The sequence below is a fragment of the Piliocolobus tephrosceles genome, chromosome 15, assembly GCF_002776525.5.
Source record: "Piliocolobus tephrosceles isolate RC106 chromosome 15, ASM277652v3, whole genome shotgun sequence".
Lineage (NCBI taxonomy): Eukaryota > Metazoa > Chordata > Mammalia > Primates > Cercopithecidae > Piliocolobus > Piliocolobus tephrosceles.
In genome coordinates, this window is record NC_045448.1 from 64420553 (window position 1) to 64443825 (window position 23273).

The following is a 23273-nucleotide window of genomic DNA, read 5'->3' on the forward strand; positions in this document are numbered from 1 at the left end:
TGGGGAAACCCTGTCTCTGCAAAAACACAAAACAAAACAAAACCAGAAGTTAGCCATGACTATAGTCCCAGCTCCTTGGGAGGCTGAGGTGGGCTTGAGCCTGGGAGGTGGAGGTTGCAGTGAGCCTTGATGATGCCACTGCACTCCGACCTGGGTGACAGAGCAAGACCTTATCTCAAAAAAAATAAAATAAAAAATAAATTCATATGTTCTTTAATATAGAGGTTTTTCTTCCTCTGTATTTAGTAGATTTTTATTTCAGATTATTTCCCAAACATTGAATGAGAATTGGCTTAAAGATTAGGGAAAGAGGCATCCCAGGTACACATGGGATGTTGGAGTAGGATACTTAACCAGGGACAAATTTTAAATTACAGCTAAATCTGTCAAGGGATGAACATATATGGATGATGTAATGTTAACTCTAGTTTGAACTGTTCTGCGGTAACTTTTAATTACCTCTCATAGTTTAGGCAAATGTGCTCATCCATTGTCATGGGTTTTTACAGATTATAATCAGATTGCTACTTACTAGTCACAATTTACCTTTAGGTGGTTTATGGAGCACACATGGTGTATGGTGCTTCTTGGCTCACAGAGGGTCTGTTTGGTTCCCAGGCTAGATAGAGTACAGTGGCGTGATCGTAGTTCACTGCAGCCTGGAATTCCTGGGCTCAAATGATCCTGCCACCTCAGTCTCCCTAGTTGCTAGGACTACAGGTATGTGCCACTACGCTCTGCTAATTTTTGTATTTTTCATTGAGACTGGGTCTTGCTGTATTGCCCAGGCTGGTCTTGAACTCCTGGCCTCAAGCCATCTTCTCCCCCCCCCCAGCCTCCTAAAGTGCTGGGATTACAGGTGTGGACCACCCAATCCCTGTCTACTTTGATAGTATTACTGGAGAGTATTAACTTAGTTGTGTTAGGGTTTACAACTGTAAAAAGACCATGGTTGGAAATTGGGTATTTTAGAGTTCAATTTCAGCAGATTTCCTTGGATTTTTTTCTCATGGATTTAGATGTGATGGAACATATATATGAAAAGATTTTTGAAGAGCTGTGTTAAATACCTCATTTGTTAACGCTTTTAGTTATTTGCAGGAGGTAGAGGCTATTCATATTAAATAAATTACCCCAAGAGTTACATAGTTTACTATTTTCTGTTCTCAAAAGTATCTTTAAAATATGTTGGCTTTAATTCTATCTGTATAAATGTCTTCTCCTGTTCAAATAATAAGTGAAAGAATTTATAGTAGGTGGAGTATATAAGAGGAAAGAGTTTTTAGCCTTAATGAAATGTGATTCTGCTAAATTACCAGACATTTGTAAAAATAACTAGTTATCAAACAAAATATTTGAATATAAACTTTACAAATACATTTTAAAAATAAGATTGAATCAAGTACTGAGGATAGAAGGGGAGGGGTGGACAATAATCCAGTTGTCCCTATCTTACGTGAAGTAAATAAGATGATTACTTTCTAGATAAAGTGTAAAACAGCCACTTGTGTTGGTGTTTTTCTCCCAAGGCATTTGGGTCTGGGGTGTTTCTTTTTGTGTTTTTGTTTTGTTTTTTGTTTTTTTCCTTTTCTTTTTGAGACAGGATCTGGCTCTGTCACCCAGGCTGGAGTGCCGTGGCATGATCTTGCCTCACTGCAGCCTCTGCCTCCTCGGCTCAAGGTATCCTCCTGCTTCAGCCTTCCAAGTAGCTGGGAATACAGACAAGTGCCACCACACACCTGGCTAATTTTTGTATTTTTTGTGGAGATGAGGTTTTGCCATGTTGCCCAGCCTGGTCTCAAACTGCTGGGCTCCAGGGTCTACCCGCCTCAGCCTCCCGCAGTGTTGGGATTACAGGCCTGAGCTGCCGTTGCCCAGCCTTTTTCTGTGGTTTTCTATTTTTTTGTTTGTATTTATTTAAAAGGAATTTCTGTCACCTTTAGTGAGATCCATCTGTCACAGAAGTGCCCAGCTGTGCCAAAAGCATTAAAAGTCTAGTCTGACACACGTAAGTCTTAGCTGAAATTGGGAACCAGAAGATGGCAGGCAGCCCTATGCCCTTCTCCTTTTAAAATGAAAATGTTGATACAGGAAAGTAGAGGCACCTTGGAATTGCCAATACCTTTCAAGGGGTTCTTGTTTAGTGGAGAATATGAAACTGGAGTGAAACAAGTCCTAACTAGTTGACACCACTGAATTACTGCCACAGGATAAGGGGACCATGAGACTGAGCCCTTTTCATTTGCTGAATACCAGAAATAGATCAGTTATAGCTTACCAGCTGTTTGAGTGGCTTCCTGGAGTTTTCAGTTGATGGTTTTATATTTTTGTTTTAAGATCTTAGCAAAGCAATGTCTCAAGATGGCGCTTCTCAGTTCCAAGAAGTCATTCGGCAAGAGCTAGAATTATCTGTGAAGAAGGAACTAGAAAAAATACTCACCACAGCATCATCACATGAGTTTGAGGTAAGGAGGTCTCTACAGTGGTTTTTCTTTTTTTTTTTTTTTTTCCCGCTTCATCTGTCTTCATGCTGAGTTACTGCCAGTGATGATCATCATCATCCAGCCTCAAATCAGCACAAGATGTACGATAACATCAAAAACAACAACAAAAAAAATAGAATTGCTTAACAATTAAGGGCTTTTAGCATTTGCCCTTTGTAAATCCATCATCTTTTTTTCATTTAAGCCTAGGAAGTTTTCAAAGTCATTAAAATAATCAGAACCAAATTATACTTTGTTCTGTGTTTTGATGTCATTGGGTGGAGGAATGCATACCTGTGTTCAGTTGGAATTGAGAGAGGTTAGCTTCATATGTCCTGCATGCCGTTTCCAAAGAGTCAATTCTGATAGAACCATGCTACTTTGACAGTTGTAATAGAAGTTTCCCAGAACTGGGAGACATTCACTTTTTTACTTATAAAGCAATGGGTTAGTATTTTCATTTTTATATTTCAATTTATACTTAATGTTTTGAAGCTAGCTGTGTTTTATTTCTCTTTGTTCTTTTAGTGAAGATTAATTTTCATTTAGAAGTAGAGAAAGATATTGGTAAGTAAGTGTAGTGGCCAGGCGCAGTGGTTCTACCTGTAATCCCAGCACTTTGGGAGACCAAGGCAGGAGGATTGCTTGAGCTCAGGAGTTTGAGACTGGCCTGGACAACATGGTGAAACCCTGTCTCTACCAAAAAATACAAAAAGTAGCCAGGCATGGTGGTGTGGGCCTGTGGTCCCAGCTACTGGGGAGGCTGAGGTAGGAGGGTGGTTTAAGCCTGGGAGGCGAAGGTTGCAGTGAGCCGAGATTGTGCCACTACACTCTAGTCTGGACAATAGAGCAAGACTGTGTCTCAAAAAAAAAAAAAAAATACAGAGCCAGTTGGAATTCCCATTAAACAAATGGTGTTTGTTTGTTTTTGTGTTTTTTGAAACGGTCTCACTCTGTCACCCAGGCTGGAGTGCAGTGGTTCAATCTCCGCTCACTGCAGCCTCAACTTCTGGGCTCAAGTGATTCTCCCATCTCAGCCCCCGAGTAGGTGTGACTGCAGGCACACACCACCACATCTGGCTGATTTTTGTATTTTTTTTTTGTAGACACCAGGTTTTGCAATATTGCCCAGGCTGGTCTCAAACTCCTGAGCTCAAGTAATCAACCTGTCTGAGCCTCCCAAAGTGTCGGGATTACAGGTGTGCACCAACCATGCCCAGCCTCTATTAGCTTTTAGGATGTGAAAAAATCTCTGCTCCCTCCATGTCCTAATGGTATAAGAATTTCATTCAAAGATATTTTAAATGTGTAACTTGTATCTGTCTTTATGTTTTTATTAAATATTTAGCATTCTGCTGGTTGTAACAATGACTTCTATTTTCACAGCACACTAAAAAAGACCTGGATGGATTTCGGAAGCTATTTCATAGATTTTTGCAAGAAAAGGGGCCTTCTGTGGATTGGGGAAAAATCCAGAGACCCCCTGAAGATTCGGTAAGTTTTAGATTAAATGTAGGAAAATCTAGGGTAATTTTGGATGTTGGTTTAACTTAGGAGGGTAGGGTAGTGTACGGGACCTGTAACAATCATCATGTGAAATAAGACAGGACTTTCTTTAAATTCTCTGACCCCTCATCCTGAAACTACGGAGACAGGCTTCAGCTCCTTTCTCTTCTTTTAGACCTCTCAGAGTCTTGCTGAGGTCCTCTAACAGTTTAATCTCCCTGTGGCAGTACCCAATATCCCTGGATATGAAACGACTGTTTTGCAAAGTACTAAATATACCATAAGAGCTTCGTTTACTTTGTTTCTTCCTTCTCTCTTCCAAAACATTTGATTTCTTATTGCCCATAGGGTCATGGATTCTTTGCCAGACCTTAATGCTCTCTTCTGGCTTTCAACTCATCTTTATAGCCTTATTTCCCATCTGCCTTATGTGAACTAGCCTAGCATTACCTTTGCGCACATTGTATTCCCTTGCTTCTGGACTTCTGTATATGCTTTTTCTTGGAATGCCAGGGTCTCTTCTATCAAAATACTGTCCATTCTTGGAGGTTCTATTCAAATGCATGTACCTCTGTCAGCCTCTAGCAGAAAGCTGCACTGTGAAGGTATGGAGTAGTAGTATTGGAGGTTCAAATCCTAGCTCTTCTGCTTATGAGTTTTGTGTAAAATGAGAATAATACCAAGTACTTTATGTACTTCACAGGGTTATTTTGAAGCTTTTTTAATTTCTGTGGAAATATTTTTGCAAATGTTAGTGGTTATTTCTACCATCATGTGGCACTTAGTCAGCCTAATTAGTCGTGTTTGTAACTGTGTTGTCTTTCATATTAGATCCCGAAGCCAGGGGTTCATGTGTCTTGAGCAAATACTTGTTGAATGGATGATCTAAATGAAGTGATTGTTTAAGAATTTGGTTAACACATTGGCTTTCTTCCCTGTCCTTTTAGCACTTTAGAACCCTGCTTCTTTTGGCACATTTCACTGCAGGTAGAAAATACTTGATAACAGTGGAATAATTAAATATAGATCTTTTTTTATATGTCTATAATCTTACATAATCTAATATTGGTTTAAAAATTGGGCTGTTTATACAGCAGGGGTATGGCAAACTTATTGCTTGAAAGCCACCTGTGTTTGTAAAGTATTATTGGAATACAGCTTCACTCATTAATTTATACACTATCTATCATAGCTTAAGCTAATGGAATCCCTCTTATTTTTTCCTAATGAGAAAATTAAATATATAGTGCCTAGTTAGAAGTATGTTTATTTGCACATGTGGAAAATGTCTTTCAGTTCTTAAACTGTTAAAAATTATGCGTGACATTCTTAGTATAAAAAAAAAGAAGCCAAAAAATAAAAATCTCACGTAATGTTCACTCTGAAGAGTCTCTTATTTTTGATGTTAAAGCTAAAATTCCTCTTGGCTGTAATGCTTAATAATTACAATATGCATTTTTAGCGTCTGCTATTTTGGTCTTTGCTTTCCTTGGCCCTTGTGAATGAAGTGATTTATTTTTCTACTTTTAAGTAGTAGATTTAATAGTATTTTCTTTCAAGAAAGAGTTAGAAGAGAATTCTTCTGGATAGGTATGTTGTTTAAGAAAATAAGTAGGTATAAATTCAGTCAGATTTTTTAAAATGTTTGGGAACAGCCTAAACTTATAATAAATTTAGGCACTATTTATTCCCCCCCCCCCTTGAAACACTTATACCTTTTGCTTAGGAATTATCCTAATTTAAGTAACCTCCCTTATATAGTTTATGATGGACCTGGACCTGGGTATAGAAGTATAGTTTCTTTTTTTTTAGACAGTCTCACTCTGTCCCCCAAGCTGGAGTACAATGGCATGCTTAAGGCTCATTGCAGCCTCTATTTCCCTGGGCTTGTGTTCTCCCACCTCAGCCACCTCGGTAGCTGGGACCACAGGTGTTTACCAACATGTCTGGCTAATTTTTGTGTTTTTATTTGTAGAGATGGGGTTTTGCCATGTTGCCCAGGCTGTTCTCAAACTTCTGGGCTCAAGCAATTTGCCTCCCTTGGCCTCCCAAAATGCTGGGATTACAGACATGAACCACTGTTCCTGACAGTGGTTTTGGTCTTAATTCTTGCCTGCAGACCTGGGAATTTTTTGTTTTCTACTATACAAACTTAACTTTTTGGAGATAGAGCCTACTTGAAGGAAGGCACACAGATTTATTATGTTCAGTATATTTTAAGGTTCAAGAATTTTTTTCAGTGGAGAAATCTATCTTGTACTTTGAGAGATCATGATATATAGTAGGGATCCTTGAAGTGGGGTTCAGAGGGTGGAGAAGGAAGGAGAAGAGGAATCAGAATCACCTTGGGATTTTTTCAATTCAGTACTACCCTACCCCATTCCCAAGAAAGTTCTGATAAATTCTTTCAGGAGGCTATGCCCATGTAGTGAGCCATAGTTACTGATAGTAATACAGAATTGATGTAGGACAAAAGAATAGAAATATAAAACAAATTCTGGATGTAATATGATTTTATGCGGTCTTTTTCTGTTTATAAAAGTATAAGTCTTCATTAAAAGTCTTTATTTTGAAGCCTAAGTTTTAAGCTTCTTCAAAAAATGTATTTTGCAATCCTGTATGCCCTTAATGTTGAAAATTTTGGAATGCAGAGGCAAAAAATAAGTGTGCTCTTCAACTATGTCATGAGTTTCTTGAGGGCACAAATGTGTTTTATATACAGTATGCATGTTACCAGCTTTTGTAGATAGCTCTGAGAATACAAATTGTGGGTTAATGTTTGTTCACCTTGGTTCTATTGGATGCCTCCTTCCAGCCTCCTCTTCCCACTCTTCTCTTTCCCATAGGTTTCCTTTCTCAGGCCTTAGAGATTATATAGAGGTCAATTTTCCTTTCAAAACATAATTTTTAAAAGTGAACATAGGTCTTTTTTTAAAAAAATACAAATAATATTTTATATTCCTAAGTGAAAAGAAATTACTGTGGAAGAACAGCCATTTAGGGTAACATTTCTCATGTCAGCCTTGTATCAAAGGTGTGACATAAACATTGTCATACCAATTAATCTATGTTTTTGTGTATGGGTTGACAATTAGCAGAGTCAGCCACCTGGTTTGTAAGTAAAGTTTTATTAGAACACACACACACATTCATTTACTTATTGTCTATAACTGCTGTTTTGCAACAATGGCAGAGTTGAATAGTTGGAGTGGAGACAGTGTGACTTGTAAAACCTGAAATACTTATTTTCTGGCCCGTTTACTGACCCCATTTTAGCGTATGTATTTTCAGAACATCTTTAGTAGCTTTCTTTATTTCTTTGGCTCTCAGAAAACTGACCTCATACGCCTTTGTCATTTCAGATGATCACTTTTAGAATTTTTATCTTTATTTTTTATTTTCGTTTAGATACGAGGTCTTGTTCTGTCACTCAGGCTGGAGTGCAGTGGCACAACCACAGCTCACTACAGCCTCGAACTCCTGGGCTCAAGGGATCCTCTTGCCTCAGCCTCCTGAGTAGCCAGGACTACAGGCATGTGCCACCAGGCCGGGCCAATTTTGTTTTTTTGTAGTGACAGGGTCTCACTATGTTGCCTAGGCTGGTCTTAAACTCCTGGCCTCAAGTGATCCTCCTGCCTTAACCACTTTTTAGATAAAAATAGTTTTTCATAAATACTAGATTGAAGGACATACTTTATAGATAGACATTGAAATTTGATATTGTGAGGTTTTACTCATTCTTACCTTTTGTGTTGAATGCTTCATTTTAGCTCTCGGTGAGTACATAGATGTTTTGTGAGAAGTCTTTTGAGTTCATGTTTTATTGAATTATGGCTAACAAGAACCCAGTTTATAGAGTTATAGAACCTTATATATTAAGGTTATATAATATAATAATATATATATATTAAGGTTAATGTTTTAAAATTAGGGCAAGGAAGGACAAGCCAGCATGTGTAGCTTCATTGGACCATTTCATTGTTTTCCAGAGAGGTTATGAGAGTGTCTTGGTCCTTGCCAAGCTTACATGTTGGGCATGGAGAGGAATGGGAAATAGATCAGAGTTATGAGAAAGTATGGGGGCTGTTCAAGAAGGTATTGGAGCTGACAGGTTCTGTTGAATGCTAATTTAAAATCTGTTAGTCACATGGCTGTCACTGACCCCTGGTGATGATGTATTTTCATTTCTATACAAAATATTCTCTAAAGAAGGCTTTTTTGCCAGCACAGGCAACATAGATCTCGCCTCTACAAATTTTTTTTTTTTTTAGTTAGCTGTGCCTGGTGGCATGTGCCTGTAGTCCCAGCTACTTGGAAGGCTGAGGTAGGAAGATCACTTGAGCCCAGGAGTTTGAGGCTAAAGTAAGCTGTGATCTCACCACTGCACTCCAGCCTGGGTAACAAAGCGAGATCCTGTGTCCAAAAAAAAAAAAAAAAAAAAAAAAAAACAAACCCACAACTTTTCATTATGATCAAAAGAGTGAAGGTATATTTGCGAATGGGGAGGAGTCACATGTGGTCATAGGGTAGAGAATTGGCATGAAGAGAATAGCATGCATCAATGTGGTATTTAGCTCCAATGGATTTTTTGTTTTCCATAAAATTGCTGAGAGTTTTCTTTTCTTTTTTTTTTTTTTTGAGATGGAGTCACGCTCAGTCGCCCAGGCTGGAGTGCAGTGGCCGGATCTCAGCTCACTGCAAGCTCCGCCCCCTGGCTTTACGCCATTCTCCTGCCTCAGCCTCCCAAGTAGCTGGGACTACAGGCGCCCGCCACCTCGCCCGGCTAGTTTTTTTGTATTTTTAGTAGAGACGGGGTTTCACCATGTTAGCCAAGATGGTCTCGATCTCCTGGCCTCGTGATCCGCCCGTCTCGGCCTCCCAAAGTGCTGGGATTACAGGCTTGAGCCACCGCGCCCGGCCTGAGAGTTTTTCTTAGTCTATCAATACAAAAACATTAAAAGCTATTGTTTGTTTATAAGGAAGTCTGAGCAACTTGTAGTTTATGTGTACAGATACATAGCATTTTTTTTTTTTTTTTCTGAAAGTGAACCATAGTACACTGTGCATTTAAAGTTTGCACATTAAAAAAAAAAATCTTGAGGCAGTCTGGCCAAGCATCTGACATAGTATGCCATATAGGATGATTTGCTTTGAGCATGTGAAGATTTCCCAGCTGCAACTAGCCAGTAATAAAGCCTTTAGACACTTGTTTTGTGTGTATGTAGAGATACACACACAAATGAGATTCTAAAAAGTATTCCACAGAAAAGAATTAGTGGCATTTAAAGAAATGGCTCTGAGGATATGGCTGAATACCAAAGAGTCTCATCGTTTCTTTGACATAAAGTTTTAAAACAGTAATGTATAGAAATACTGATCCTAAGCGAACATACTAATACTAATTTAGCAAATATTGCCAAAGCTTCAGTTTTTGATTTCATGATGAATTAAACAGTTTTTGAATTTCCCTCGGGATTACCTTTCTTCACATTCCTTTGTGTACAGGACTTTCAGAAATGGGGACCTGATAAAGGAACTGACAACAAGCCCATAATTATTCATTCCATTCCGGTTACATGTCTATAATTTCACTTTAGAAATAGCAATAGTAAATACATGGAACTTTAATGGCAGTTACATATTTGATTTGATAGACTCCAGGTATTATTGTTGGACCAGGGTCTCTACTGCCTTTGTGTCCAAAGTAGAGGACAGTTCAGTTCCACAGAATTGAATTTATTAGGAAAATCAGAGTGTGAGCTTAGGTGGTAATACTACTATTTGAACATTGCCAGTCACTCCAATTCCAATTTCTACCCCACAGATAGTCTTCTTAGACCTCAACTCATGTGTCACAGGGCTAGTGATAACTAATAAAGATAAGTTTGGTATTCTACTCCCTAAGTGTATCATATGTCTTACAATGGAATGAAAACACATATATACATTTTTGGAGACAGTGTCTACTTCTGTCGCCCAAGCTGTAGTGCAGCAGTGGCATGATTTTATCACTGTGGCCTCAAACTCTTGGGCTCAAGCAACGCTCCTGCTGCAGCCTCCTGAGTAGCTGGAACCACAGGCATGTGTCACTATGGCTGGCTAACTATAACAATCTTTTTTTTTTTGTACAAAACTGGGTCTTACTGTGTTATCCAGGCTGGTTTCAAACTCCTGGCCCCCTCAAAGTGCTGATAGTACAGGCATGAGCCACCATGCCAGGCCCCATTATCTTTATTTAATACAGATACTGGGGAAATCTTTGTATAAAATGGGATGGGCGGCCCATGTCTACTTCTTTTCTTCCCTGACATCTCTTACTTGGGGGATCACCTACTAATTCATTTTTTTGTTCTAGATTAGACTTAAACAGCTGACACTTCACTTGTTGCATTGTATAGCTCAGATGAGACTAGAATGTTTAACCAGACATCTCAATTTGGGAGGTCTTTGTAGGAATTGCAGTCCCTTCATAGATTTCTTAAAATTATATGTGAAACTATGTGTAAATGTACATTTTTAGAGTAGATTACCTGACTTTGATTATCAAAGAGGGGTTCATGAACTGTAAAGATTATAAGAAGTACTGTCCTAGAATCTCATTCAAGATACATTTCTTGGGTACCTTCTCTCTCTGAGGCACTAGTTGGTTGCTGGTGCTACAAAAATAAGTCTTGATCTCTTTTCAGAATTTTGGCCCCATGTTTGTGGAGGAAATGGGTCCAGAAACAGCTAACTACAGAACAAGCAAGGAACAGTCCATAGGGTGCCGTGGAAGGATCTTACTGGCTTGAGGCTCAGCAAAGACTTTCTGGCATTAGGCTAGACTCCTGGGGTAACCTTGAGGCAAGATTTCCCTGAGGATAGAGGGATGATCAAAGAGAAAAAAGCTTTGAGAGTAGTAGGTGTCTAAAAATAATAAACTTAATAGCATGTAGCTGTTCTCTGGTGGTGGAGCATATGGTAGATGGGTCTGCTGCTCTATGTCTGGAGCCAGAAGAAAGCCCCTGAGAGCCAGATGCTGAGTCTGTCTGCCTGCCACTGCAGCCCCTGTTCCAGACTGAGATCCTCCCTCTTCTCTTGGTGGGTTGCACTGGGGAGATATCAGAAACTTCAATTTCCATTTGAGGGAGAGAAGATTGAAACAAAATCGTAAAACCATGCTTCATTATAAAACTCAAACAGTTGGTTTCAATTTTTGAAAATTTTGATGATCATGAAACATCAACCCAATTAGTTAGTTAAAAGATGCTTGTTTTTGTTTTTCATTGTGATAAGCAAACCTCATAAGGTTAATCAGAGTTTTAGCTGTTAATAGCTTTGGGATTCCCGCCGCCCCCCCCCCCCGCTTAGTGCACATTTTTATGAGTTTTGGCAGGTGCTCATAGTCATGTAACTGCCACCACAATCAATATACAGAACTTTTCCATCATCTCCAACCTTTTTCTTGTGCCCCTTTGAAATGGGCTTCTTTATAGATTTTCCCTTAAACATGCAAGCTAAGCAGATCTTGCCTTTTTCTTCATTTATACATGCAAAAAAGAGGTCAGCCTTGCTTCCTCTCTGTTTTATGTCATCTTGTCTTTCGTCTAACACACCCATACCAGCCCTTTAACCTTTTATAGAAGTTTGTTTTTAATAAAGCCTCTGGCCTTTTCCCCATTCTCGCCTTCATTTCTCTGGAGCTGTTCCAACAATGTGAATTACATAATTAAACTACCACTGTAGGCCGGGCGCTGTGGCAGATGCCTGTAGTCCTAGCATGGGAGGTCAAGGCAGGTGTATCAGCTGAGGTCAGGAGTTTGAGACCAGCCTAGACAACATGGAGAAACCCCGTAAAAATAAGCCGGGTGTGGTGGCAGGTGCCTATAATCCCAGCAACTGAGGAGGCTGAAGCAGGAGAATCACTTGAACCTGGGGGGCAAAGTTTGCAGTGAACCGAGATTGCCTCACTTCACTCCAGCCTGGGTGAAAGAGCGAAACTCTGCCTCAAATAAAAAAACAACTATCATTGTATTTTACACTGCTTTAATCACAGGCTATTCAATACCTCAGAGTTTAGGGCTAGTATACAGCATAAGCAGAATGATGCAAGAGGCTGTGGGTTTTTTTTTTTTTTTTGGCATTTAGGATTATTAGTTATTCTGAAACTTCTTTTGCCCACGGGTAGGCTAACAAGAAGTGAGATACAAGATGATTTTAGTAAAGAGCTAGTCCTTTACTAAGGACTTTACTGGAACAGATTGTGTCGTAAGCAGGTTGGTGTTTGGAACTCCATTTCTGTTAGCATTCCTTTCCAGCTCCCTGAGTCATCTACCTTTGTCCTTTCTAATCCATACTAAAGTGGAATGTTTTTTTAAAACTATCTTCTTAGCTGATAAGGATATGGGTCAGATGTTCCACAAGGTTGACTAATTTTATGACTTCAGCTGATTTCTACAAAAAGGTGATGAATATACATATCTGTTTGTAGTGTTAGAATTTTTTTAAACCATCTGTATATCACTTTTACCTTTTACACTTAGAAAATACTCAGAAGTCTTTGAACTTCTTAAAATGTCTAAATATCTTTTTTTTTTTTTTGAGACGGAGTCTCGCTCTGTCTCCCAGGCTGGAGTGTGGTGGCGCAATCTCGGCTCACTGCAAGCTCCGCCTCCTGGGTTCACGCCATTCTCCTGAGTCAGCCTCCCGAGTAGCTAGAACTACAGACGCCCGCCACCTCGCCTGGCTAAGTTTTTGTTTTTTAGTAGAGACGGGGTTTCACCGTGTTTGCCAGGATGGTCTCAATCTCCTGACCTCGTGATCCACCCGCCTTGGCCTCCCAAAGTGCTGGGATTACAGGCATGAGTTACCACACCCGGCCACTTCTTAAAATTTCTATAAAAATTCTAGATTATAATAAGGTTTAGGGAGCAATTGGTACCTTTTCTTCATAGGTACTATCTACTTTGTAGGATTGTTTGCCATCTGTAACCACAGTGTTTTACTTATTTCTTTTTTTTTCATCTGAGTTTTCTGCCAATTCTTTTATTGTCATCTCTTCTCTAGTTTTCCAGGTTTAAAGTGCATAGTTGGGAGCATTATAGTTTTATATCTCTTTAGCATTTTGGAAATTCCTACAATTTTTATTGAAAGGGCAGTAGTTACAGGAGTTTGAGAGGCAAATACATCAAGAGGAAGAAATAAAATGCTATAAGTAGGTTAACACATGAGCATTGAATAAGTGAGAAGCAACTTACAATATGTGTTTTAAAATCAACTTTTAATTTTAGAATAGTTTGATTTACAAAAAGTTGCAAAGATACACTATTTTTAACTAGAAACATTATAAAGCTATCCAAGCTAATTTGTTACCTGTATCTCATTTTTAAAATTCCCGCTGAGTCAAACAAAGCACAAGGTAATTACTAAGAGTACTGATGGAATTTTTCTTTCAAGGTCAAAAGTGAAAATATATAAAAGATAGCTGAGAAGAAACATGGATGTACAAGGAGAATACCTATGACTGGACTAAATATGGAAAGAAGTAGACGTGGGCCATTAAATACAGATTTCTATTTATAGACGGGCTTGTTTAAGACAGGTGTCTTCATTGTACATATAGTCCTAATGCCAAAAGCAGATTGAAAAATATTCTCTTATTTCAAAAGAACATGAAACACCATTTCAAAGGGTTTTTTTGGTTTTTAATGAAGCAAAGCTTTAAGCATTTTTCCTTTTTAAAAACTTTGTAAAAAGTTATGTATGCAAAGCTCTATATCCTGTAGTTAATGATTATTGCTAATGTTTGGGTACTCATATGTCAGGCATTGTGCTGAATCCTTTATGTTTGTGATTTCATTTAATATTCATTAACAGACCTGGAAGATAGGTACTATTATGTCATTTTACAAAAGAGGAAACTGAAGTTAAGAGTAAGTTGCCTAAGAGAAGGGGCCCTGATGAACCAGGTACATAGGCCCCAAGACCTGGTTCTTTGGTATCCTGTAGTAACAATAAGGAGTACACCCCTGTCTTTATCTCTAATGCACAGAATGTGGCATACTTTATGTGCTTATCAACAACAGTATTAATAACAATAGCAACAAACATTTATTCAGCACTAATGTGCTAAGCATTGTTCTCAACTCTTCTACATGTATTTCTTACATGTTACTCAGATAACTCTAGGAGCTCACTATTATCCTTTTTTCATAACGGAAGACACAGTGGAGGCTGAAAGGGATTGAGTTATCCACACAAGTTTCCTTAGCTAATAAGGCAGAATTTAGGCCCAGGTCTACCTCAGCCGCATTCCTAATCACTGTGATGTATTGTAGAACACTCACCAGTTGCCATCGATGTTCGAAAGCAACTTGAAAGTCTTTAAAGTATGGCCTTTCCATCAGTTCTCCGTCTTTCCTTGAGTAGAGTAGAGCAGGTTCCATTCCTTCCTTTAGAGCCTGAAATACCCTCACTTCTCTTTGAAGTTCTTCCTGTGATACATTTAACAAATATTTATTGAATAGCTACTGTGTGATAGGCATTGGGCACTGAGATACAAGCAAACAAGGTAGTCAAGGGCCTAATACTCATAGAGCTCTATATTAGTGGGAGAGATAAAAAAACATAAATTCATAAATAAATAAAATAATTTAGAAGACTAATTTCCCATCAGTGCTCTTCTGGCCCAGTCTTACCCCTAACAGTCACATCTCCCTGTCTGAAGTCCTTTTTTCTGGTTTATCTGTAGTCACTATGTGAGGCTATCGAAGTCTCCTTTATTCATTACGTTTATTCTACAAACCTATCAAATACCCACTATTTTAATTATTGGAAATGCAAAAATAAAGACAGTCACTCCCCTTAAAGAACTTAAAATTTTGTATAACACAGTGTTTCCCAAATTTTCCCATGTTACTTACATAGAAAATGAGTAGGGTAAATACAAGAGACTGTTTAGTTGGGAAGGAGACTGTGGCTGCCTCCAGCCCTGCCCAGCTGCCTAGAGGGCTGAAAGAATCAATAACACAGGCATGCAATAGCAAGCCAGTTCTGAATTTTTGGTTTAGTGAGATGTTTGCACAAAAATATGTTTATTGTGCAACTGGGCAGTAGCTATGAATGTGGTTCAGGAGATATTTCACTAACTGGCTTCTACCTACAGAGAATAACTGGTGTTCTCCATTCTCAGAATGCTTGGGTCTACTTTTTTTTTTTTTAAAGAGGCAGGGTCTCACTCTGTTGCCCAGGCTGAAGTGCAGTGGTGTGACCATAGCTCACTGTTACCTTGAACTTGGAGGCTCAAGGGATCCTCCTGCCTCCGCCTCTTGAGTAGCTGGGGATACAGGCATGTGTCAGCATGCCCATCTAATTTTCCAAGTTTTTGTAGAGACAAGGTCTCACTGTGTTACCCAGGCTGGTAACTCCTGTGCTCAAGCGATTCTCCTGCCTAGGTCTCCCAAAGTGCTGGGATTATAGGTGTGAGTGACCTCACCTGGCCTTGGGTCTACTTTTTATTATGCGTATGTTTTCCCACCAAAGTGAGTGGCTTGCTCACCAAAGTTAATTGTGCTTGTTCTCAAATGTGTTCATGCTAGTTATCTTGGTTATAATGACATAATATAATTAAATTTTATATAAACTAGTGAAATGGGTTTTAAAAAACTCTTACTATGGCCGGGCGCAGTGGCTCAAGCCTGTAATCCCAGCACTTTGGGAGGCCGAGACGGGCGGATCACGAGGTCAGGAGATCGAGACCATCCTGGCTAACACAGTGAAACCCCGTCTCTACTAAAAATACAAAAAACTAGTCGGGCGAGGTGGCGGGCGCCTGTAGTCCCAGCTACTCTGGAGACTGAGGCAGGAGAATGGCGTAAACCCAGGAGGCGGAGCTTGCAGTGAGCTGAGATCTGGCCACCGCACTCCAGCCCGGGCGACAGAGCAAGACTCGGTCTCAAAAAATAAATAAATAAATAAATAAATAAATAAAAATAAAAAAATAAAAAACTCTTACTATGAAAACTGAGTTGAATGCTTTGGGAAACTTGGATAAAGATGAATAGTAAAAAAAAAAAAAAAAACGTTGAGTAGGTGTGACAACTATGAAAGACTGGGAAAATTGCATAAATCTAGAATGATTCTTCTGCATGCAAATTGTTTCACAAATGTCTAAGCTCTTGGTCCACTTGGAAGAAACTGAAACTGAAAATCACAGAATGTATATTACTGATGTGGCTTATATAAGAAATATGACACACAGCTCTGGTCAACAGATTCGTGCTATAACTAAGCAAAAGACCTTGGTGAATGAGTGTAGGCTTATTTGTAAAGAGTTAAAATAGTTAATATATCTAAAACTTTTTCATGATTCTATGCTTGCACTTATTTTTAAAATTAACTGACTACTTATTCAGATGTTTTAAATAATTAAATAAGTGCGTTTCTGGTATATGTGCTCAGTGTAGCAGGAGAAGGAGCAAGTGGTGAGTTGTTGAAATCCTAATCAAGTTAAGGATAAGAGGTAATGTTAGAGCTGAGACTTGAAGTATGAGTAAAAGTTTGCCCAAAAAATCAGGGGTAGATAACTCCAGGTTGAAGAGAATGTGGTATGCAAAGGCCCACAGGCATGAGAGAACAGAAGGTGCTCTAAGAACTGTAATTTTTATAGTACTCCTGGAGAATAAGAATGCAAATAGGTGGGAAATGAAGGTAGGCAAGGTAAGTAGGGGCCACGCCGCAAGCTCATTGTCAATTGGGGGATCATTGTGGCTGAAATAAGAAGATGCTGGAAAACACAGGGGATGGAAGGTCGGTCCTGTGCCCTATAGCAGGCTAGGTGAAGTGTATTTTTTAGGAAGCAAATAGGGAGTAGCTGTGCTTTAAATTCCTCAATCTGAAACCCCAAATTACATAGGAAATACAGATTTCTCATGGTTCTTGGTCACTGTTATTGAAGTGGCTACTTTGAAATTTCTCTGGTTTTTTATTTTTTTATTTTTAACACCCTTTATCAGGGATAGCTGACCTTGTAGTTTAATTTCTGTATATTTATGATGTTTATTGTGTGAATTTTTATAGTTTTAAAATCCCTAATTTTATGATAGAGAACTATCATCTTAACCAAGTGCACAGTGAACAGGTATCTGAGAAATTACTTCAAGCTCTATGTAAATCACTAAAAAATCCTACTATTACAAAGACCGCCTACGTATACATTTTGAATTCATTCTGCCTTCAGTGTATTTAACACTTTTTTTCAATTTGTTAGTAATGGCAGTGAGATAAAAAAACAGGCTTAAGAGATTTGTCCTAGCCTCTTTGCTACTTAGCCATGTAACACTGGGCAAGTTATTTAACTGCTTTAAGTTTGGTTTCCTGACTCATAAAAAGTAGAAATAATCAAAAAACCTACTTCATAGGATAGTGAGGATTATTGATAAAATTCATAAAAGCATTTGCTGTGTGCCAGGCATTCTGGCAAAGGCTCCACTATAGCAAAGGTTGCTATCGTTACACATTCAACAAATATTTATGAAGTGCCTCCTATATGTCAGGTATTATGCTGGGCATAGTAAAAACAATGGAATTAAGAGTCTAGATTGTGCTTCTTTTTAAAATTCTATAACTTTCATATTTATTCTTCACCTTTGGTTTTAAATATATGTTTATATATTTGTTATCAGTGTACTTAATTTGATGTACATTTCATTTATGATTCATGAATAATTTAATACTTTGTTTTATTTTTAGCAAAATGTTCTATCAAGTAGAAGAACCATATTTACATTCTTATAATTTTCTTTATCAAACATGTTGTTAGTCTGCAGTTTTCATTGTATTAAATAAATAACCTCATCTATCCTAACAAATTTTTGTTATTGCAAAGATACACTCTAGCTAATTCTTTAACCTTCAGGATTGCAGGAGGCCTCTACTCTGTCAGGTTGATGAGACTAAACAACATTATGAACATGCTTAGGTGACTATTTTGTTTGATGAGTTTTATTGAAGGATATCTAGATTCACATACTGCAAGCGCTAGGTTATATGTAGAATTACCTTTAACCAGCAACTTCAACCATGTTTATAGGTTCTGTGTCTACCAAACTCAAGATAAATGTAAGAGGCCTTGTCTTAGAGGACTGTTGAAGCTATTAAAATAATTAAGTACCTGTTTTCATATTGTGTGGAGGTGGAGATGTTTAAAGAAATGGTGTGTATTCATTATGTGGTGTTTAGTGGGCCGAGGAGGCTTTGCACAATGTCCTTGGCATTAAGATGTCAAAGTTTAGGTGAAATTTTAGGAAGGATGGTTGACGGCCATCATAGGATCAGTTCTTTGATCATCTATCATTAAGCATGGCAAAACCTTGGAAATGAAATGTCTTTTCTTAATTTCTTGATGGTGGAAAATAAGACAATGGATTCAGTTAATCACTTGAAGGAAATATTGTAGTTGATGGTGTAGGGTGAGTATATCAGCGTGTGTTACTTCTGGGGATTCTTTTATAGTTGGGTAGGTTGGTTCCGATTTTTTGCTATTATAAAAACCGTGTAATAAATGTAAAACTTTACATTTCTGAATGTTCTAAGAATAAATGTTCAGAAATGGTGTTTTCTTCAGAGGATATGAACTTTTTGAAGGTTTTGTTATATATTTCGAATTGCTTTCCAAAAAGAGTATATCAGGCTGGGCGCACTGGCTCACACCTGTAATCCCAGCACTTTGGGAAGCTGAGGTGGGCAGATCACCTGAGGTCAGGAGTTCGAGACTAGCCAACATGGCGGAACCCCATCTTTACTAAAAATAGAAAAATTAGCCAGGTGTGGTGGCATGTGCCTGTAATCCCAGCTGCTTGGGAGGCTGAGGCAGGAGAATCGCTTGAACCTGAGAGGCAATGAGCTGAGATCGTGCCATTGCACTGTAGCCTGGGCAACAAGAGTGAAACTCCGTCTCAAAAAAAAAAAAGAGTATATCAATTTGCACTCCCATTCATATTAATTTGTTGGTCTAACAGCTATTTTTTGAGCACCAACTGTATGTATATTAGTAGAGAACCATAATGATAAAACCCTCCACTCATCTCGTTTCTAGTTTACAATCTAGTAAAGAAGTGGACAATGAAAAATATGTAATGTGATTTCAAGTAGTGATAAGTGAAATAAAGAAAAAGAAAGATAAAGGAACAGAGAATGAAGGGGTAGAGGTAATATTTTAGATAGGCTGGGTAGAGAAGTTCTCTCTAAGTTGACGTTTGAGTAGAGACCTACAGTCTGTTTTATTGCCAATCTCACTGTATTTATTAAAGCATTTAATATTATCACTTCAAAACGTATTTGCCAGTTGAGATGAAAAATATTTTTAAATTTCTAAATTTTTCTTTAGATTTTTATTTATTAGCAGGTTGATCATTTTTCCATTGGCTGTTGTATTAACTGCTGTTTGACACATTTAATACAGAACTAACCTTTTATTTGTAGTAATCGGTCATTGGATTTTGGATTGCTCTGATGCTTTAATATAACAAAAAGGCATACTATTCAAGTTTGGCTTCCTAGAGAATACAGTGCAAAATTTAGACTGAAAATAAGTGAGTTTTATAATTCTGGCTCCCAAATACAGAGTTTTTGCTTAGAATTTTACTAAGGCTGACTTCAGTAACTGCTGAAGTAGCAGATTATATTGAAGGATATTGAGCATGAATGATTGGGTTAGTACTGGTGTATGTAGTTGTTTGGAGGACAGTGTTGGTGCCAAGATTTCTAACTAGCTCTTTGAAAAGACCTGTTTACTTACATGTAAAAATGTTGCAAATTTTTTTTTGCCTTTGGACTGTGAGGATTATGAATATGTCAACTGATTCAATCCACCACTGGAAAAATTGCCTTCACGTTTTCCTTTCCATAGGTTAGTAACGTTTATTTTAGAATAATTAAAATTACTATTTTGAGATGGAGTCTTGCTGTGTTGCCCAGGCTGGAGTGCAATGGCGCGATCTCAGCTCACTGCAAGCTCCGCCTCCCGAGTTCACGCCATTCTCCTGCCTCAGCCTCCCGAGTAGCTGGGAGTACAGGCGCCTGCCACTACACCCAGCTAATTTTTTGTATTTTTAGTAGAGACGGGGTTTCACCGTGTTATCAGGATGGTCTCGATCTCCTGACCTCATGATCCACCTGCCTTGGCCTCCCAAAGTGCTGGGGTTACAGGTGTTAGCCACCACGCATGGCCCTAAAATTAATTTTTAAAAACCCCAAAGATATGGGAGTTAATAGCTGGGAAAATAAAAATATGTACTTGATTTGATAATTTGCTTTGCTTATAAATTATAAGTGGTAGAAGGCAAAAAACTTTCTTAGGAAATTTACTTTTCCAGGCTTGTAATATGTGATTGTTCATTCTATTTGTTTATTACAGAGGGATTGCTTTGTAATTCCTGTACTGGTTTTGTGACCTAAAAAATTTCTTATGCAAAGCTAAGTTTTCTATTTAGGTTTTCTTTCATCAAACTTGTATATAGTATCTGTTGATCCAGTATTTTATTTTTTGAATTAAAGTAGTAGGTGGTTGTAATCTGGTTTCTAATCAGTGATCAAACCACTTTTGTTTTAAACTAAAGATTTAAAAGTAGGACAAGGAATAATTTTCAGAGAACAGATTTCATTAATTAATAGCTGTTTGTTTCATTCATTTATTCACTTATTCACAAATGTTTGAGTGCTGCCAACACTGGGGAGCTAACCCGTTAGTTAAAGGTGATGAATATGGTGGGGAGTATCAAGTGGCAGTTACTACCCTTATGGAGTTTAAGGTCGTATAACAGAGTCAGAGAACTTAGCCGATGGTTTGGAGACTGTAAGAATTGCTGTGATAGGAGGCGGTAGCGCCTGAAGCCAGGAGTTGCACCAGATTCACTACTAGGGATGAGGGTCACAAATGGCTTCTAAAGGAAGTGATACTTTTGCCTTTTGGTCCTTGATGGGGCATACATGTGTGACTGCACATACACACTTACACAAAATATTTTTTAATTAAATTTTAAATTGTAAGATATATATAACATAAAATTTACTATCTTAATTATTTTAAAATGTATCCTTCAGTGTTGTTAAGTATATTTGTATTATTTTGCAACCAATCTTCAGAACTTTTTCATCTTGTAAAACTGCGACTCTGAAGCATTAAAGAACGAACAGTTCCCCATTCCCTTCTACTCCCCCTCCCCTAATCCCCTGACAAGTGCCATTCTGGTTTCTGTCTCTATGAATTTGATTACTTTAGATGACTCACAAGTGGACAAAAGCCTTTTTTTTTTCCTCCTTGCTTTTATCGCCCAGGCTAAAGTGCAGTGGCGTGATCTCGGCTCACTGTAACCTCCGCCTCCCGGATTCAAGCAATTTTCCTGCCTCAGCCTCCTGAGTAGCTGGGATTACAGGCGGCTGCCACCATGCCCGGCTAATTTTTGTACTTTTAGTAGAGACAGGTTTTCGCTATGTTGGCCAGGCTGGTCTTGAACTCCTGACCTTAGATGATCCACCCACCTTCGCCTCCCAATGTGCTGGGATTACAGGCGTGAGCCACTGTGCACAGCCACAAAAACCTTTTTAAATCTCAAGTTTTCTTTCTGGTGTTTTGAAAACTGCCTGATTTCTGTTACCAATTACATATTACTGGTTTTGCTCTCCTGGGGAAATCTGAGAACATACAAAAGCCCTAGGGGGTTGTTTATATGGCAGTGTTCTTGCCAGGGGAAGCATGAAGCCAACATGTAGCCTTAGAGAGACCCTCTTTTCTCTGGCCATCCTGAGGCATCTCAGGCAGTATGGTGCTATTTTAGGAGAAGCAGCATGGTTTGAAAAGGGAGAAATACTATCAAAACTTGGGTTTTTCCCAGAAGACTTTCTTAAACCAGGGGTTGGCAAACCTTTTCTGTAAGGGGAAGATAGTAAATATTTTAGGTTTTATAGGCCATACAATCTGGGGATGATTACTCAATTCATCCATGGAAGCGTGAAAATAGCCATAGACTATGTGTAAACTATGTTCCAATAAAACTTTATGAAAACAAGTGGCAGCTCTCACAGACCCATAGTTCATTGACCTCTGTCTTAATATCCTCAGGCTACACATGACTGGAGAGAAACTTTGGCTGAAGCCCATGTCTGGGAGATCATTCAGCTAGTTCATGACTTGAAACCTAGAAATTCAATACGATATTTCATCAAATTTGGGCCATTGTTTTTAAGTTACACCTTTTATGTACCACTAAAAAAGAAAATAAATCAACCAACTAATTGTAAGAACCTATTGGTTATATGGTGGATCCTGTTTTCAGAAATGTTCAAATGTTGGGTAGGGGTGAAGGGAGTGTGTCTGAATCAGTGAAGCAATAATAATACCAGCCAACATTTGCGTACTTACTATGGGGCCAGGCACTTTGTTAATCACTTTATATGCATTATCTCATTTATCTTCATAGCAAATTAATGAAGTAAATGAAAAAGACTTAGAGTGGTTAAATAATTTGCCAGAATAAGTGGTGGATTCTAAGAAACCCAGGTAGCCTGGCATTAAAGCCTGTGTTCTCTCTCAGTTACTATACTTTAATGCCTCATTCAATTTTAAAGGAGGCTTTTGTCAAATGATATAATTCATGTTGGAATTGATGTAGTTTATTGAATCGGGTCATGGAGGAAACAGCAACTACATAATTTCCCTTCAGCATGTCCTTGCAATTTCAGACATTTCTCAGTACAGCCAGCTATTGTGTGCCAGTGCCCTCAAAAAAAAAAAAAAAAAAAAAAAAGATTTACGAACCTCTTCTGAAACTGTTTTTTAAATGATAACATGTCTAAGCCAAGCAAAACTTGCTGGACAAGGTGTTGATGCTCTGTATGCCAGTAGAGTGTCTATGATGCTAGCCAGCACTTCTGGTCCTGCTGCAGAAGAGAGTGAGCTCCACATATTACTGCAATTTCACCTTCTGCATCTGTGAGCCTTACATCCAGGATGGTGCAATCCTGCATGAATGATGCAGACTTCTGCAAAGATGACCTTATTGACTTTCAAAGATACAGGACACACGTGAATCACTCAGTTCTCAGAGTCTTAGAGAATTCTGGTGTTTGTAGCACAGGCTGCATACAACTAACAGAACAAAAGTTGTGGGAACTTGCTTTTGAGCGCATTAGGGTTTTCAGCACTTGTGACCATCAAAAAGAAAAGTCAAAATGAAATGGCAGTTAAAGATGGTATGCATGTAATAATCTCAAACCACATCACAGCATCAACTTCTTATTCAAGCCAAA

General features: G+C 38.4%; 1 protein-coding gene across 2 annotated transcripts in view; it reads left to right on the forward strand.

Moving 5' to 3' along the window:
* Nucleotides 1–23273, forward strand: part of UGP2 (UDP-glucose pyrophosphorylase 2) — a 54410-nt gene that overhangs the window by 14212 nt on the left and 16925 nt on the right. For both annotated transcript variants that reach the window (XM_023224027.1, XM_023224026.1), the window contains exons 2-3: nt 2338–2465; nt 3870–3977. In XM_023224027.1, coding sequence (XP_023079795.1) covers nt 2352–2465; nt 3870–3977 — 222 coding nt within the window. In that variant the 5' untranslated portion in view covers nt 2338–2351. The remainder of the gene's footprint in view (nt 1–2337; nt 2466–3869; nt 3978–23273) is intronic.